At 38.4% G+C, this 19,802-nt stretch overlaps 1 protein-coding gene across 1 annotated transcript in view; it reads left to right on the top strand.

Moving 5' to 3' along the window:
* Positions 1-19,802, top strand: part of GPR158 (G protein-coupled receptor 158) — a 303,836-nt gene that overhangs the window by 214,000 nt on the left and 70,034 nt on the right. The window contains exon 5 of the mRNA XM_040248562.1: positions 436-504. Within this exon, the coding sequence (XP_040104496.1) occupies positions 436-504 (69 nt within the window). The remainder of the gene's footprint in view (positions 1-435; positions 505-19,802) is intronic.

The following is a 19,802-nucleotide window of genomic DNA, read 5'->3' as shown; positions in this document are numbered from 1 at the left end:
AGATGTACCATTGAGACACCAAAGTTGTACCTATGTTTGCTTTATCCACTGGAACCATTGCTGAGGATTTGTGAAATGGTTTAGTAATAGCATTCAGAAATGCATTTGTCGCCAATGTTTCAGAAACACAGGCAAGATATTCTTTGTCTGGGCATTTCTTAGATTGGCAGGATCTTCTAAATAGTGTTTAAAATTTTAGAGAACAAAATTCCATGAAGCCACTGGCAATATCATTAAGTCTACCCCCACCTTTACGGTCAGTCTTACTGCATGTTTCAGTTAAGTTTGGCTGTCTGAAATATAAGCCAGTTTCTAATTATCCACCCCCACCAAAGAATGCTGTTCTGCTTGAGGCATTGTCACAAGAGTGTAAATTGTTCCATGCCTAGAAATGTCAGTTAACATTGACATTTTTATTTTTGTTATTTTTTTCAGAGCATCAGGGCATCGGGCCTTATCCTGTTGGAAACAATCCTTTTTGGGTCTCTGCTTCTATACTTTCCAGTAAGTAATGTATTTTTATAATTGCATTTTAAAAATAACCATTTTATTTTGCTGTATACATATATGTGCTTGTATATACTATATTGTTTATATGTTTATATCTGTGTACAAATTTATATATCTGTAATTATATTGTTTACTGTATAAATGTAGATGTAAATGGCTTTACAGATATTCAAATCCTGGCTCTTACCTATTGGGTGACCTTAGACAAGTTGGTTAGCATTTCTAAACTAACCTTGTTTCTCCTCCTGTAAAATGGTGCTAATTATACTTTTCTTCCCAAATTTGTGAGAAGCAGTTAAGTGCTTAAGTGAACTCACATGAAAGGCATGCATGCTTTGTATATACATATACTGGTTTCCTTCTTCTTCCTCCCTACTTGAATCAGAACCAGGAGACAAACCAAGTAGTTAATGCTGAAAATTTCCAAGTGGTTATATAGAAAAATAAACAGAATAAATGTGTGGGGTACTAGTGGTATAGATAATCATAATCTAGACCTTCCTATCACACTAGTTATTTATCTGTAACCAGAAAATAGTACTGATGCTACTGATTCAATTCAACCAACTTCTGTTCAGCAGTTCTTTGGTTAGTGTCATTTCTCCTGCACAAACTTGAGTTCTATGAGAGTGATGGCCTGTCTCCTTGTGGCTCACTGTTGTGTCTGCAGCACGGACCTAGTGCCTGTCTCCTTAGTGGAAGCACAGTAAATATGCAGTGAGTGAATGAATGAGGTTATGCGTGCATGCGTTTAAGAAATATACCCTAAAGTAGGGACTGTTGTCCTATTGAAATAGCCTCCAAAGAATCTGCTTGATTGTAGAAGACCAAGAATGATAGTCCTTATTCATACTACTTTATTTAGTGCCTACTAGTTTTTAGCTAGGCATTAAAACACTTCTTCACATTATTTTTAGGTGTTAGTAAATTTGGGTTTATTTTTTACTTATAAGATTCATAGTTATTCAAATCCAGTGGCCATAATAAAGGATATGGGCCTAAAATCTATAGAAGAATTTTAAAGCCTTTTAAACAGAAGAAGTATTCTAGAAAAGAAGGATGTTGGAAAGAATAGTAAATGTTAGGCTGCTAAATATTCAAAGCAGTCATTAGAGACACTTTCATTGACTGGAATCCAGTTTTGAAAACCATTTAATGGACCTATACCTGTGACATCAACTACAGAGATAAAGAGGAGAAAGAAATGGAAACTTAAGGAGAACAAAAGATAACACCGATTCTACTTGACAGTTCTGTTATGCCTAGGAGGAAAAAGGGAAGAGAAGACTTACCAAATCAGTCCTGTCCAGCAGGAACCTTAGGATACCTCACTGTGTTGACTTCATCTTTAACTGTCTGTTTCATCTTTTATAACATAAATTCTTTCTTCAAATTCTTGAAGTATTAATGAGTAGCTCTCCAGTTCATGCTGTGTACCTTGGTTTTAAATAAGTTAGTAAATAGTGTTCATGCTCTGATGGCAGAAAGGGCCAAATTATTTAATGAAGACTTGGATATAGCATGAAATACAGAAGGAGAAAGATATAATATACTACTGATTGAATATAGAAAAGAAAGTAATTTTGTTTTAGGTGAGAAAATGGGGATGATGTCTCAGAAATTGATTATAAAGCCTCTGGCTACCTAGGGAATGTTTATGTACGTGGGTGTACATGCATAGAAATTTTTGACAAGAGTAAGTTGGTCATTAGCCCAAAGCTCATTAGCTTTCATAGGTTTTGCAGAAATGAAGTTTATGACTTGGAGCTTGAGTTTTTCCTATAAGAAGGACCTCTGTAATAAGTGAAAAAGGTGATTGAGTAAATATAGCCAAAGGATCTAATTATTTGATGGTGTAAATGTGACCTCTACGTATCTGTTAAATAGCTTACTACTTTCTCTGTTCCTTGTGTGGCCTGTACCAGAATTACTCATAAAATTTTTACTGGGGGTTACAGTTTTTTTTTTTTTTTTTTTTAAGTGTTCTTGAGTAAATTAGAATTGTTTTTCAAGCTAGGTAACTCCTTGGAAGGACACTTTGAGGATATTCACTGTTCTAGTGAGTTGTTATGCAATGAGCCTTTTCTTCTTTTTATGCTGCATATTGTTGTACAGATTTGCAAGAATTAAGGTTATTTTTGCCTTTTCTAAGCAATCTTAGACTACAGACGATTTCATAACAATGCTTATATTGGAAAGTCCAAATTAGAGATTGTCATCATTCTGTAGATAAGGACAAACCAAAATCTGACTAAATTTAGCATTGTTATAATTGGGTAGCAGAGAGCTGAAGCATTTAAAACATTTTCTTACAGATTCTCAAAAGAGACTCATGATTTGAAGCCCATAGATTTGTGAACAAATGATTAGTCTTCATAATCACCTAAATAAAACTTGCAATTTATAAAAGAAAGAAAAAAACAGCTAAAGTATGTTTTTCTTGCTAAATCACGTAAAATGACATATTATGGATTAGTAAAGCATATTAAATAACATGGAATCTAGAGGTTTGTCTTCGGCTTGGCTCAGCCACCAGTTTCAGCTAATAAAGTACATTTTTTCCCCTCTGACCTTGGTGATCTGTTTGATTGGTGGATGTGCCTTTCTATAAAGGACACCAATACATGTATAAATATGGTACTTACTCTCAGGTTGTTCCCCCTACACTCACACCCCCCAAGTCCTATTAAGAAAAGAGCTGCAAACTATTAGAACTGGAAGGGATATCAGACACAACTTAGTCTTGATTCAGCCTCTGTTTTGCAGTGAAGGAAAGCAGCTGAGAGAAGTTGTAGCTCCTCCAGCTTCCCTCCGCTAGGTGATGAGAAAGCCAGGAAAAGACTCATCTCTGGTCCCCGGCCCAGCGCTGCCTTCAGTCTGTGACGTTGCTTCTGAGGGAGGGGATGGGTGTGAGATACAGGTGGTGTTACGCAATGTCATCAGGGAGGCCCGTGTTCTGCCCGTGGATCAATCACCTTTCCTCTTCAGGCCTCCAAGGCAATAAAAGGCTCAGAGAATAAAACAGGGAACCAATTTAAAACAGCTTGAGGTTTGGCACTAAGGAGTTTGATGTAAAACTCCCATGAGCTTGGATGGACTGTGTTGTTGAACCACATGGAGTTTCTGGTATTCAACTGTTTTACCTACAAAAGCAGAAATGTGATCTTTCAAACCTAATCAGTCATCCTATTAGACCATGCTAGGTTGGTTTCAGTGGCAGAGAACCTAACTCAGTTAACAGACTGCTTTCTCTATGACCACCCCAAAGCCTAAAACTAAAACTTGGACTTCTACATGTTAGAGCACATGTATCTCCAGAAGAGGAGAAAAACTGGGAGCACGTTGCTTCCTTGCATAGAGTTCAAAGGTCAGGAAATAAAGGAGAGAGAGGTGAAAGTGGGGAGAAAGGGTGAGAATGAGACCATGAGAATACAGTTGAAGCAGCTAAGGTTTTAATCTGTTACTGTTATTATTTATTTTGATGCTCAAATTAATGCAGAATTGCCAGTGGGACACCCTTCAAGCTCCTCTTGCTTTCTTTTGATATGTGACTTCACCATTCTTTAAACACCTCCCTACCTTCTAGTGCAACAGAAAGTTCTTTGCATGCCCCAGCCCTAGACTCAACCTCTTTCTTCTCCAAGGAGCTCTGGTGCTTTTTAGGGGGAAATGGTAGTAATTAGATTCTGGGACAGAGTCACTTCTATTGTAACAAACGCAGGGCAGAAAGTTCCCAGTTTTACAACTCAGCCACTGTTTCTCAAACTTCAGTTATCTAGGACATTTTGTAAGGAGATTTCTCCTCAACCCTAAGATTCTATCCTTAAGATAGTTCTTAGACTGATCTAAAACTACATCTTAACTTGGGGTCATTTAGATCCATTTGGCTTGATACCAAAGCAAAAGAGAGAAAGGAAATAGAAAGGAAAGTTACTACCCAGGAGCACAGCAGCACTACGGAGAAGACAATAATGTGGGGATGCGGTTTCATGCTGACATAGCTCCGAGGGTACTGGAATTACAGAGCTTCCCCAGGGGCTCAGTGGTAAAGAATCCGCTTGCCAATGCAGGAGACAGGGCTTTGATTCCTGGGTCAGGACGATCCCCTGGAGAAGGAAATGGCAATCCACTCCAGTATTCTTGCCTGGAGAATCCCATGGATAGAGGAGTCTGGCGAGCTACAATCCATAGGGTCACAAGAGAGTCAGACATGACTGAGTGACCGAACACAACTCAGTAACAACAACCCACAAACATCTAGAGGATTTCAGGAATATTGGCTTAAATATTGAAATCAAAAGACCTCAGAGAACTAGACCACCTCCTCAAGGGAGTTTGACTTGTGGGATGCCAGGTCACTTTGTTCTCTCCTCTGGGGTACGTTAGAGGAATACAAGAAATGGTTGTGGGACTTCCTTGCGGTCCAGTGGCTAAAACTCAGTGCTCCCAGTGCAGGGTGCCCAGGTTCAATCCCTGGTCAGGGAGCTAGATCCCACATGCCACAAGTAAGACTCAGTGCAGCCAAACAAATTTAAAAAAAAAACAAGAAACGGTTATAAATACCCTGGGGTTCTGTGCAGTTCCATTTGTCCCCTCCTTCCTGAGCTCCTCTTCCCTAGCAGCCTTCAGACAGAAGTCTGTTCTGATGAGTAGGGGGAACAATAGTTTACAAGCAAAGGCATGGAGGTTATCCACTGTGTCTATTCCAGGGTGTCTGGTAAAGAGCCTTGGGTTAGCAATGTGTCAGGACTTTATTAATAATCTTCCTTCAACTGAAAGAGTTTTAATAAACCAAGCCTTAAAGAGTTAAGAACTGGACTTCTAGTTTGGAGCAGTTTTCATCTTTAAGCAAATAAATACCAATTAGACTATATGTCTCAAAAATACTTTGTTGCTTTTATGAAATATAATAATTTGTTATTTACAGACTATGTAAAATGGAAAAATACAAGGAAAAGATCAACAAAAGTTGGTATTATCCAGAGATAACCATTGTATACATTTGATCATTTGAGACATCTGTATATGCACATATATAAATTGAAACAGAAAATGGATGGATGGTGGAAATTGAGATACAGATAACTTTTTAAACAGAAGTTAATTGTAATCATTATTATTTTAATCAAAACACTGAAGTGGAACAAACTATTACCAATTTTTAGATAAATGAATCTTCATAATAAACATTATTAGTTCTAAAAGATCTAAAGTTAAAAAATATAAAATGTTTTAAAGTTAATTATTTTTTTCTTAGCTATGTTTCAACTTTAGATAATATCAGTAGAATTCAGCTGACAGCTAAAAAATTGAACTCAAATACATTTCTTTTGCCCCTTCCTCCCACTCTCTGAATTTTCTTAGTTAATAATTTTTGAGTTGTTAATGTTTATAATATACAATTTTGAAGCTACAATTCACACAGTCATTCAACCTTAGGTCTGTATTTAACGTCTTCCACTAATCTTTGTGATCCAACTCCTTCAATACTCACTTATTTTTATTGTTGCTTGGTTTTCATAAACAGTTTTTCATGAAGAAGTTGTGAGTTCTATAGTTCTTGGGTTCTTACATGTTTGAGAATCTCTGCCCATTGTCCTTATACATGAAGAGTAACTTCTTGGGGTATAAAAAAATCAAGACCCACTTTCTATTGCTCAGAATTTGTGTCTGTTTTCTATTTCCAGATCTTAAGATAACCTGATTTTTCCCATGGGTGACTTGGTATTTTTGCCTCAGTGCCAATAAGTCATTCTTTTTAGTCTTGCAGTTAAATAATCAAAAGTGCTGCTGTACCCAAAAAACTGAAACTCCCTTTGCCTGGAACACACTTCTTTCTATTATCTATGTGACAGCTTCCTCACTTCCTTCACAACTTTGCTGAAGTATCTTTAAGGTGAAGTTCACCCTGTTGACCCTACTTTAAATTGCAGACAATGCTATTCTTCAGAGTACTTTTGATCACTCTCACCCTGGTAATTTCTTTTGCATGAAATTTATCACTTTATATATGAATTTTATTAATGTTATTTCTTATATATGTATATATATATATATATTTTAATTTTCTGTCTCCCTTCACTGGAATTTAAGTCCACTCCTGTATTTCAGCATCTGGAATAGTGCCTGGCTCAACAAATATATTTTGAATGAATATTTTTCAGACATTCTTCATTGATTAACATACGCAGTGCAGCTCTTGCCTTGTATGATTAATGATGGATTTTCATACCTTTTAAAAGTTATGTTTTACATTTTTATATCTAATCATAATTTAAATTATAAATCTCAAGATCGGGACCATGTCTGTTATGTTGATTTCCAACACAGCACATGAAAAAGTCATGGAATTTCAATATAATTCTAACTAAATCTGCTACACATATGCATATACATATATTTGAATGTATAGCTGTATACTTCTGTCTTTATCTTTGTGTCTCTCTGTTTCTAGACCACTGTCTTTATCTCTGATTTCACTATGGGGAGGTGGAAAGGAATGTGGACCAATAACAAAGAATCTTTACTTCATGCCCACAAAGTCTTCCATGACCCAGTTCCTCTTTGCCTCTTTGACCTCATACTGCACTCCTCTCTGCCTCTCTCCCTGCCACAAGAATCCTGGCCTCCTTGCTCTTCCTTGAGTGAGCCTGTCATGCACCCACCCTACAGCCTTGGCATTAGTTGTTTCTTCTTCCTGGAGCACTTTTAACCCCCATGATCTCTCTGGTGAACTCCCTCATCATCTCTAAATCTTCACTCAAATGTCAATTCTTCCATGAAAGGGGTCTTAAAGAACTCATTATTTTGGAATAAACAGGAAGAGATTAAATAAAAAATTATGACATTAAAGTGAGAATAAACCACCCCAGTTGCAGAGAATTTCTAATGGAACTGAATGAAAACTGACTCAGCAATGATGTAGAGGCAGAAATGTCACAATTTAGTTGTAGACTAGGGGCATAATGAATGATCCTGAGAATGCCTTCATAGCAACAAATGAGGAGACGCCGGGTCTAGCAGTGATGGAGAATTTGTCAGTCAGATGGGGTTTGAGTCAAGAGAGAAGAAATTGTACCTCGGCAGCTATGTCATGACTAAAGCGTGTTTTAGCTTTCTAGTGAAAAAAAGTATGGAAAGGATGACATATCTGTTCATTTCGAATTCCCTTGCCAGACTTTGTGGATTAAGTCTTCGCCCTATGGGAAAAATATGGCAGAAACTCTTTTTTTTTTTTTTCTTTAAATATTTATTTATTTAGCTGTGCTGGGTCTTAGTTGTGGCATGCAGGATCTTTGTTGTATCATGCAGAATCTTAAGTTGCAATACATGGTACATGGAATTAGTTGCTCTGCGGCATATGGGATCTTTGTTCCCCAACCAGGGATTGAACCCACATCCCCTACGTTGCAAGGCAGACTTTTAACCACTAGACCACTAAGGATAGTCCCTCTCTTTTTCAATTGTTACTGTTTTTCCATACAGAAATGCACCTGAATTTTCCTTTGCAGGCTCAAGACACGTAAGTAATTAGCTATTTCTGAAGTTTGGTAAGTTTCAGTTAGTAAAAAGGCTAACAAATTTACACTTGAGGTTTTAGGTAATATATGTGAACATGTGGTTTTAGAGAATTTAAGTCTGTGAGAAACATTCTCAGATTTGTCAGACACATATATCAGCAGATTACCACTACTCTGAGATCTTATTCTTGAGCAGTTGACATAAGAAACAATGAAGATACTTAGACAGGTTTGAGAGATAATTAAGAAAATAGCTACAAACAGAATAAAAGTTATTAATGTTAGAATTAGCAACATGTCCTGAAAAATAGTTCCTCTTCAAAGTTAGTTCTTTGGGAAAAAAGTGTAGAAGACTTAAAAACACTATAAAGTGCTAGCAAAGTATTCTTTTAAAAATGACAAGAAGATGACATTTTGACAAAGCAAATCACACCTTGAATGCGAGGGACTACACAATGTTGCTGAAGAGTCACAATTCAATGAAGTGTTAATAGATATATTACTTAAACCAGCAAAAGAGGAAAAATATAAAGAAATAATGCTATCATGGAATTATAGTAATAAAATCTCTATATCAAAATATCCAGATCCTAGTATAAGTGTGATTGATAGAAGAATTTGGACCTCTTGTTTAGAGAGGTCAATATGAACTTTTAGGAGAAAAATTACTTTCCTAGAATCTATCAGAGAAGTATGTCAACTTACATGTTTATTTTAGTTATACGTTATCTAAAAGCTGTGATTATGGTATATGACTATCTCTTCATGTTATAATTTCTATAATATGAGGAAATAGACCATATGTTCTGAGAATTTAATCACTATAGGTGTATCTTCATAAATACTGAATGTACATTATTTATGGGAGATGTCATTGATTATTAGAGGTCTGTGGTTGCTACGATTTGTTTATCCTTAAGTTTTACACATTGAGATTTATTTTGAATGTCTTCTCTAGGCTTTGGAGATAATATGATTAATTCAAATAAAGACACATTCAGATGACATCCTAATCCAAACATTACTTTCCGTTCCACTTTGACTTTTTTCGTTCTTCAACTTTGATTTCTGTAACCAGCTTTCATGCTTACAGAAATGTGAGAAAAAAAATTACTTGTTCTGCTCCATGGTCTTGTCCACTTCACATAGTCAGTCGTGCTGTTGGGGTCTGGATGTGACTTCACCACAGCCCCCATACAAGTGCTCTTGTTCTCTGTGAGGAGGGATAAGAGGCTTTGCTCCTGGTACGGATTTTCTCAAAGCCATTGCACATTTCACCTTCTGATGTAAAGCATAGCATCTCATCAGATGTTCTGAAATAAAAGACGCTCTATAAAAGAAGAGGTCAAGTATACACAGCCAGTACTTCTACCTGGGAAGTCACAGCGAAGATTACTTATTAAAGGCTTTGAGATCTACAGTAAAAGAATGCATTTAAAACTGAGTGTTTCCCAACTTGCTTGATTTTATTATACTCTTTTCTGTATAACACCTATTAAAATATTTGTAATTAATAATGCAAGTTCCATAACGTTTGCCATAAGGCATACATAGTAAAAATCCTATAACATTACAGAAGTGTTATTCCATTTATATGGAGTGAAATCGTGTGTTTGTGTGTGTGTCTGTGAGACATGAGCATATGAGATAAACTATAAGAAAGCAGGAGAATGACAAACAAGGATGCTGGTGACCTTGGATAGCAAAGTAAAGAGGCCATGATCACAGAGGAAGAGGGGAATAAAGGGAATTTTAAGGTAATGGTAATCTTCTTTTTCTTAAACTGAGTGGGTGGATGTATGGGTATTGTATTTATATATGAAATTATATATATGTATGTGTATATGTATATATCAGGATGAGAAATAGTACATGTTTTCATGGCTATGGATGGCCCCATAGAGATGGAAAATGATGTTGAAGAAGTGAAGTGAATAGTGTCATTAAGGAAGCCCTTAAGTAGACAAAAGCATATGGGCTTCACTGAGTAAGTGGAGAGGTTGAACTTAGGTTAAAACACATCCATTTCATTCATTGTGATAGGAAGGAAGGAGGTACCAAGCCTTCTCTTCCATAAATATCAGATGGAAATCAGGGGTCAGGGCAAAAATAAGAACTTGGGACATTTCTGACAATGTGCAATTTTTAGCTACTTCTCTCATTATCCTGTCATTCAGGACTTCACACTAGAGTCAGGTAGTATTTCAAGGCAGTTGAAGTCTGGAGCCGTGATAAGTAAACTGCAATATTCTATATATTTATTTTACCTTTTAGCCTCACTGAGTGGCATATGGGATCTTAGTTCCCTGACCAGGGATTGAACCCATGTCCCCTGCAGTGCCAGTGTGGAGTCTTAACCCCTGGACTGCTAGAGAAGTCCCTAAACTACAATATTCTAAATTGGTAGTGACTTCCAAGACTTGGTGAGAACTATTGCATGGTTACAGTGTCTGGTGTCGTGTCTGCCCTCCAGACAGTCGTGCATGACTGCGTGCCGTCATGTCAGCCATGTCTGACCCTTCACAACCCCATGGACTGTAGCCCGCCAGGCTCCTCTGTCCACAGGATTCTCCAGGCAAGAATACTGGAGTGGGTAGCCATGCCCTCCTCCCAGGGTTCTTCCTGACACAGGGATCAAACCTGGGTCTCCTGCACTGCAGGCAGATTCTTTACCATCTGAGCCACCTGGGAAGCTGAAGAATACTGGCGTGGATCTTCCCAATCCAGGGATTGAACCCCTGTTTCTTATATATCTCCTACACTGGCAGGTGGGTTCTTTACCACTCACCACCTGGGAAGCCCCAGTTGTACATACCAAAACAAAATGACTGTCTTTGGTAGGACAGTGACTCCAGATGAAGGTACTGCCCTTCAAGTCCTATTTAGTTCAGTTATGTTTGTACTCTTTGGGGTTGTCATATCAGCTATTCAGTTACTTAGGCTATTTCTGCTATCATAAAGCAAATTGAGAATTTGACTATTGTCTAGTTATTCTAATCTATGTGGACAGATAGTATAGATCTTCAGGACTAAAACTGAATTATCTGTCACATGAGCTCAGATAGAGTTTTAATTAAAGATTTTAAGCTGCAAAAATGGATTAAACACTTAATAACCCAGGATTTTGGCCAGCTCTTAAAAACGTTGAGTAGTGCTGAAATTTTTTCCCCTTCACTTGGTCGACCTCTTGCCATTTTATTCCACCTTTTTCTGTCTTGCTTTAATAGAATGTTGAAGATAAAAGTTGAATGTGGAACATGGGCAAATTATGCAAGTTTTAGGTAATGTTTAAATGGCATTATTTTCACCTTGGAAATCCTAGCTTTTTATGAAATGGCATATTTGTTTACCATTAGATATCTTCTCAGTTTTCCTTAGGAAAATATAATTATTTCTGTCCCTTTGTATTTGAGAAAAATGAATTCATGATTCAGTTCTAGAAAAAGCCTCATTATGATGACATGCTACAAAGGTTAAGAAACGGAGTCCTGCATTCAGAGTGCTGAATGTCAGGGAGGAAAAAAAGGAAAAAGGAGGGAGGAAGGAGATTATCTCTCTTTAATACTGTTAATGCATTTAGCATAAAAGCATTAGTGTATTAGTATCTAGGCTTCCCTGCTGGCTCAGCAGTAAAGAATCCCCCTACCAATGCAGGAGACGTGGGTTCAATACCTGGGTTGGGAAGATCTCCTGGAGAAGGAAATGGCAACCCACTCCAGTGTTTTTGACTGGGAAATCTCATGGACAAAGAGGAGCCTGGCAGCCTGGTCCATGGGGTCGCTAAAGAGTCAGACACAACTGAGCAACTAAACAGTGATAACAGCAATTAGTATCACAGAATAACTAAGTATTATGACTCTCATTTTTCCTTAAGTATTACTGTATTCTGTTTGAGTTTATAGCTGAGTTCCTGTGTTTCACTATTATAAGCAACAGTGGAAGCATCAGTTTAATGATAATGAGAGCTAACATTTATTGTGTGATTTTCCATCTACTCTCCCATATTATATATCCTAAATCTTTTTATGTGTATGTCTTCACACACCCCACAGTGTAACATAGTGCCTGGCAGATAATAAGAATCCAATAAATATTTTTCCAGTTGCCTGTAAACAAGGAGTTAAATGAGCCAACAGTGCAGAGCTTTGGCATGACAAAAAGATTCCTACCCTATAATATGATATGAAAGGCTCTGACAGATCATCTTACCAAATATGTGTCTGTGTTTGACACGCTCATAAAATTAGAATTGTTCCTTAACTTTCTGGAGACACATGATCGGATTGTGTTAAAGCAGTTGTTTCCGGCAAAGTTTAATACACCAGCTAGTGAACATCTTGGGCTTCCCTGATGGCTCAGAGGTTAAAGCGTCTGCCTGCAATGTGGGAGACCTGGGTTCGATCCCTGGGTCAGGAAGATCCTCTGGAGAAGGAAATGGCAACCCACTCCAGGATTCTTGCCTGGAGAGTCCCATGGACGGAGGAGTCTGGTGGGCTACAGTCCATGGGGTCGCAAAGAGTCGGACACAACTGAGTGACTTCACTGGTGAACATCTCAATTCTTAGAATTTACTTATGTGATCAGTTTTAGGCTTTATTGTGAAATGGTTAAGACCCTGGACTGTGTAGCTATTGAAACTGACACATTGGCCCTTTGACCTTCAGTTCAGTTCAGTTGCTCAGTCATGTCCGACTCTGCGACCCCATGGACTGCAGCATGCCAGGCTTCCCTGTCCATCACCAACTCCTGGAGCTTACTCAAACTCATGTCCAATGAGTTGGTGATGCCATCCAACCATCTAATCCTCTGTTGTCCCCTTCTCCTCCTGCCTTCAATCTTTCCCAGCTTCAGAGTCTTTTCAAAAGAGTCAGTTCTTTGCATCAGGTGGCCAAAGTATTGGAGTTTCAGCTTCAGCATCAGTCCTTCCAATGAATATTCAGGACTGATTTCCTTTAGGATTGACTGGTTTGGTCTCCTTGCTGTCCAAGGGACTCTCAAGAGTCTTCTCCAACACCACAGTTCAAAAGCATCAATTCTTCAGTGCTCAGCTTTCTTTATAGTCCAACTCTCACATCCATATATGACTACTGGAAAAACAAAAACTAGATGGACCTTTGTTGGCAAAGTTCCATGTCCAGTTCTAACTGTTGCTTCTTGACCCACGTATAGATTTCTCAGGAGGCAGTTCAGGTGGTCTGGTATTCCCATCTCTTGAAGAAGTTTCCACAGTTTGTTGTGATTTACACAGTCAAAGGCTTTAGCATAGTCAATAAAGCAAAAGTAGATGTTTTTCTGGAACCCTCTTGCTTTTTTGATGACCCAATGGATGTTGGCATTTGATCTCTGGTTCCTCTGCCTTTTCTAAATCCAGCTTGACCATCTGGAAGTTTATGGTTCATATACTGTTGAAGCCTTGCTTGGAAAATTTTAAGCATTACTTTACTAGTGTGTCAGATTACTTTACTAGTGTGTCAGATGAATGCAATTGTGCGGTAGTTTGAACATTCTTTGGCCTTGCCCTTCTTTGGGATGGGAATGAAAACTGACCTTTTCTGTCCTGTGGCCACTGCTGAGTTTTCCACATTTGCTGGCACTTTCACAGCATCATCTTTTAGGATCTGAAATAGCTCAACTGGAATTCCATCACCTCCACTAGGTTTATTTGTTGCGATGCTTTCTAAGGCCCACTTGACTTCACATTCCAGGATGTCTGGCTCTAGGTGAGGGATTACACCATCATGATTATCTAGGTCATGAAGATCTTTTTTGTTCTTCTGTGTATTCTTGCCACTTCTTCTTAATATCTTCTGCTTCTGTTAGGTCCATACCATTTCTGTCCTTTATTGAGCTCATCTTTGCATGAAATGTTCCCTTGGTATCTCTCATTTTCTTAAAGAGATCTCTAGTCTTTCCCATTCTATTGTTTGCCTCTATTTCTTTGCACTGATCACTGAGGAAGGCTTTCTCATCTCTCCTTGTTATTCCTTGTGAGACCTTAGGTGATCAATGTAACCTCTCTGGACCTCCATTGCCTCATCCTTAAAACGAGGATAATGAAAGTATATTTGGATGCTTTTATCCATGCAGAACACTTAGAATATTGCCTGACACATATTATATATGTTAGTTGACAGTCCTTGTGTGCTCAGTGCTGTTCGACCATATAGACTGTAACCCGCCAAGCTTCTATGTCCATGGGATTTTTCCAGGCAAGAATACTGGAGTGGGCTGCCTTTTCTTCCGACAGGGAATCTTCCCAACCTAAGGATCGAACCCATGTATCCTGTGTTTCCTGCGTTGGCAGGCGGATTCTTTACTATTCAGCCACTTGGGAAGCCCCAGTTAACAGTGTAACATATCCTAAAACAGTGGTTCTCCAACCTCGCAAGCATCAGAATCACCTCAGAGGCCTTAAATCCCCCATTTTGAGTTTCTGATTCCCTAAATCTGGGGTTGGGTCGGAGAATTTGCATTGCAGATAAGTTACGAAGGGAGCTGATGCTGCTGGTCCTTGAGCCACATTTTGTAACCATTCGGCCTAGAGGAGGGTTTTTCAAACTGTGTTTGGTGAAGGAATAGATTTGTTTGTACTTGTTCCTTTTGTTTATTCTAATCTGTGGTAAACAAATTCTTGGTAAAATACAATAAATATGAATTTCTAAGAAAGCGAAATTTAAAAAAAAGATATTTCAGTTTCCCAGTTAATTTTGTTTTCAGATAAATGTGAACTTTTTGTTCATACCTACTTTCAAAAAGGGAGAGATTTCATAGTAAATGAAGTGAATATGTGTACATTAATGTTTCATGTTAGGCTAGTGCCTTCTGGTATTTTAGCAGTCCTTTCTTTTACCCTATTTTAAATGGAGATTGGGGCTTCCCTGGTAGCTTAGATGGTAAAGAATCCGCCTGCAATGCAGGAAACCCAGGTTCACTTCCTGGGTCGGGAACATCCCTTGGAGAAGGGAATGGCAACCCACTCCAATATTCTTCCCTTGAAAATTCCATGGATAGAGGAGCCTGTAGGGCAAGAGTCCATGGGGTCACAAAGAGTCTGACATGACTGAGTGACACATATGTTTGCTTTCTGCGTAGGGATTAATTTATTTTTCCATAATTTCTTTCCATCATTTGAAAATTAAAAGACCGTTTACTTCCTTGATTGTAAACACTGGGGTTTTACTCCCTCAACACCCACCATCTGTTGGACTTGCACAGTGGATTCCAACTAGGAAAGTGCCTGTTTTCTCATTTTGCAGTCTCACCCGGTCCATTTTACTCATACAAGATAAGTTACTGCTTGGCTTTCAGTACAGTGTTTGATTTTGCTGAAAGTTTTGACAAAAAGGAAAAACAGACTTTCTTCTGACACCTACTTAAAACTCCAATTCAAAAGAATAAAACTGTATTTAAATTAATTAAAATAAGGAAGCTTCCCATATGCCACATGAGTTCTCAATGTAAAATAAACTAAAAATAAAAATTTAAAGAGGTAGTACATAATTGTGAATATGTGAAAACTCAAAAGGTAGGTATAAAAAAACATGGTGCTATTAGGATTAGATAGGTGCCAGAGTCAGGTCTAGCTGCAAGTACCCAAGGAACATACGTAAGAGGAGAACCTTTAGAAAGCTCTAATTTCTTTCTCCCATAAGGAGAAGTATGGAAGTGACTCATTCAAAGTTGCATTTCACAATTACAGGGATCCTGGTTGATTTATTCCCTCTATTCCTTCCAACCATTACATCTTTTCCAAGGAAGCAGGCAAGAAGAATGGGGACAGAGGAGGGAATACTATACCTCTCTTCCATTTAATGTGATTCAGCAGAATTTAATGACATGGTGTTGACTTTAAAAAAAGTGCACATGAGAGTTGTGGGTCAAATTTTATTTGGGGCAAAATGAGGACTATAGCCCAGGAGACAGCACCTCAGATAGCTCTGAGAAACTGTTGCAAAGAATAGAGGGGGAAGGTCAGTATATGTGTGATTTTCATGAAGGGGAGTACATGCAATCAAGCACATATTTTTGCAGAAGGTTTCTGCTGGTCGCAAGGAACAGTTGTCAGTATGAGGGATTTTAGTGCTTTTCTAGGTATGAGGAGACACAAGAACTGGGCTCATAAAATCGGCTCCTGAAAATGTCTATCTAAAGACCTGTTCTGCCCAGTTTTTCCCTGAGCACAGAGTGCCTCATTTCTGCTCTCCACCCTGAACCTCTTTTAGGTTCTATTCATGTACAGCAGCACATGACTGAATCCTTGTAGAGTTTTGTAGCTGACAGTGGTCACCCTTAGCTTCAAAGAAGTCTGGGAAATGTCTTCCATCTAAGCAGTCGTGTGCTCAACTGAAGAACTGGGAGAAGGAAATCTGCCCATTGTGAGATCTCATCTCTGCCATGCATGTTTTTTTATCTTCTTTTAGTTGCTGATTCATATTTTCTGCATTTTAATGCATATATATAATATCTTTATAAAAATAAGTGAAAGCACTTTTATCTCTGACTCTGCCTAACTCTGCATGACTTTTGGAGTGAGAACTAAGGTTGCTGAGGTACCGATTATATAACTCACAATACGGACTTCACCTGGTGAAAAACTGCCTGTCACTATTAATTGTAATCTTTATATAGCTCTTCCTTCTTGTTTCTTTCACTTGCCTGGAAAGAAAGTAATTATGTAAGAGATGTGATTCAGACAGGAAAAAAAGTCCTTATTTAATCCATGAGGCTATTAGATAACTAAAAGAGGGATTTGGGCTTCCCTGGTGGGTCAGGGGTAAAGAATCCACATGCCAAGGCAAGAGATTCAATCCCTAAGTTGGGAAGATCCCCTAGAGAAGGAAGTGGCAACCCTTTCCAATGTTCTTGCCTGGGAAGTCCCATGGACAGAGGAGCCTGGCTCAACTGTCTGTGTGATCACAAAAGAGTTGGATACAACTTAGTGAACTAAACAATGAAGAGGGACTTGCCTAAGATGGATTTTCTAATAAGACTTTTCTGTTGATAGCTCAATTCCTTTTAGGGTGCACTCATTTCAATGGCTCAGAAACCTTTGAAAGTTATTTTAAGCTATAGTGTAGGCACAGTAAGTATAGTGTGCTAAATCTGGGAGGGAAAGAACTGTAGTTTTACTCTAAGCTTTGTTCCCTTTGCTATGGAATTTTTTTTTTTTTAAGGAAAGATAATGTTGCCACAAATCGTTAATTTCTATGTATAACAAAGTGCTTAAAATTTATTGGAAGTCAGAGGAGAAAAGAAGACAGGAACTTTTGTTGGCCAGATAGCCTAGCTATAATGAAACAAAGAAAAATTTTTCTTCCAAGTGATTTTTTTCAAAATGGTATAAATACCTACTGAAATTTGTGCCTGTCTTGGGATTAGAGTTATCTCAAACTGGGAGAGTTGCTCAAGAAGTTTGTTTAAGGAAGCTTCTGATTTTAAACTGGAAATTTTATCTGGATTAGGGGTAGGACTGACTTTTAGCAACTGGTGGTTATCATAGTATACATTGAGCCTTAGCCTGTATTTCTGTTCACATTCCACACTTCTAATTTTTCTTCAGTCACTATGTAATTGGCAATGATAAGGCTCCATACTGTGTAGGGTGACAGTAGGAATTTCAAAAATATTAAGAGGACGTATTTTGAGAAGCTATTTGCAGACAGTTCATAGATACCAAGGAACACTGATGAGGTCCTGCATTTTTAAAGAATATAACAGTTACAGGCTGCAATGCTACTTTGAATAATGATCCATCCCTGTTAACTCCCTACTTCTCACCTCTACCTGCCCCCTCTTCTCTTCACCTGTTTAAGTTTTCATTATCCTTCCACCTGTCCTCAACTTAGACTTCAGTTCCCGGGGGGAGACTTCTTTGAACTGCTTTCTTCAGTCACCTTCTCTTTCTTCACCTCCCCCCATCTGAATTCTGTATGCAATCAAAGCAGCATTTAAAAATAGTGGAGAGAGAAGTCCTCAGTACATGCTGTTAAGACAAGGACTTCTATGTGGAGAAAATGAGATCGGATCCTTACCTCACACCACAGACACACACACACACACACACACACACACACAATATCCAGATAAACTAGAGATAAAAATATGAAAATTTTAAAAATTAGGCTGGTAGGATAAAATATAGAAGACTATCTTTGTGACCTTGAAAAGATTTCTTGACTAATATACAAAAAGGAAAAACCATTAAAACAGACTTTTTTATCATCAAAATTCAGAACTTCTGTGTGAAGAAATACATAGAGACAAGATAAAGTAAATCCAAAGAAAATTTATAGATGAAGAAACCCAGTTGGGCAATATACATATAAAGCGATGTCTAACCTCAGGGGCAATTCAGGAAGTGCAAATGTGGGTAGAGATACAATGTCACATCCATCCGCTTTGGGGATATGTGGAGACCAAACCGAACTTCTCACTTGCTGTATTTGTATACACAGCCACTTTAGAATGCAAATTGTCAGCATTTATACAAATTTTTAAAATATACACATTTTTGCATATATACATGTAAATTATATATGGTGTGCATGTGTGTGTACTAAGTTGCTTCAGCCATGTCCAACTCTTTGCAACTCCATGGACTGGAGTGGGTTGCCGTGCGCTGCACCAGGGGATCTTCTGGATCAGGGATCAAACCTGAGTCTCTTATGTCTCCTGTATTGGCAGGTTCTTTACCACTAGGGCCACCTGGGAAGCCTGTATATGATATACAAGTCCCAAATACCCTTTCTAAATATATACTTTAGAGAAAGACACTTGCTTATAAGTAGACTTGCTCAAGGATGTGCCTAGTGAAAAATCCGTCAGGGGGTACACTATAATGTTCACCAATTTGGAAAAGAAAATAGATACATTTTCATTTTAGAAACTTTGGAAACCAAAGAAAAGCAAGGAGAATTGAGCTTTGTGAGATTCAAGGTGTATTTTCAATGTAGATATATATGTTGGGGCTTCCTAAGTGGCATTAGTGGTAAACAGCCTGCCTGCCAATTCGGGAGACTTAAGAGACGCAGGTTCGATCCCTGGGTCGGGAAGATTCCCTGGAGGAGGGCATGGCAACCCACTCCAGTATTCTTGCCTGGAGCATCCCATGGACAGAGGAGCCTGGTAGACTAGTTTATGGGGTTGCAAAGAGTTTGGCACAACTGAAGTGACTTAGCACTCACACATGGATGTATTTGTGCATGTGTGTGTGAAAATGATCATGACAACCAGTTGTATTTTATTTCTCTGTATACCCTTGTGTGTGCCTTAGTCACTCAGTCCTGTCTGATTCTTTGTGAACCCCTGGACTTTAGCCCACCAGGCTCCTCTATCCATGAGATTCTCCAGGCAAGAATACTGGAATGGGTTGCCATTTCCTTGTCCAGGGCATCTTCCTGACCCAGGGATTGAACCCAGGTCTCCTGTATTGCAGGCAGACTCTTTACTGACTGAGCCACAGGGAAGACGTCATATACTCTTGTAACAGAGACTTTATCGTTCACCAAATATCCATGTGTTTCTTCACACTTCCCCATTCTCCTTTGCAGTAAGTGTGAGAGTCACATGAGTAGACTGGACAATGAAACTGTAAAATTTCACAGTGATTTGTAAAGTTGATTGAGCCAGTGTGTCTCCTTTGTATTTCTCTTTCTCTGCTGTGATCCCTTGAGGACATGTTTTCTACATGGGGTGACTGCAGGATAGAGGAGGACTGCCTGAGACAAACTGGACTTTATAAGAGTGAGAATAGATTTTTTTTAAGTAACTGGA

This window comes from Oryx dammah, unplaced genomic scaffold (genome assembly GCF_014754425.2).
Source record: "Oryx dammah isolate SB20612 unplaced genomic scaffold, SCBI_Odam_1.1 HiC_scaffold_10, whole genome shotgun sequence".
Lineage (NCBI taxonomy): Eukaryota > Metazoa > Chordata > Mammalia > Artiodactyla > Bovidae > Oryx > Oryx dammah.
The sequence above is the reverse complement of the archived record's forward strand: the minus strand, read 5'-3'. Positions and strand labels throughout refer to the sequence as shown.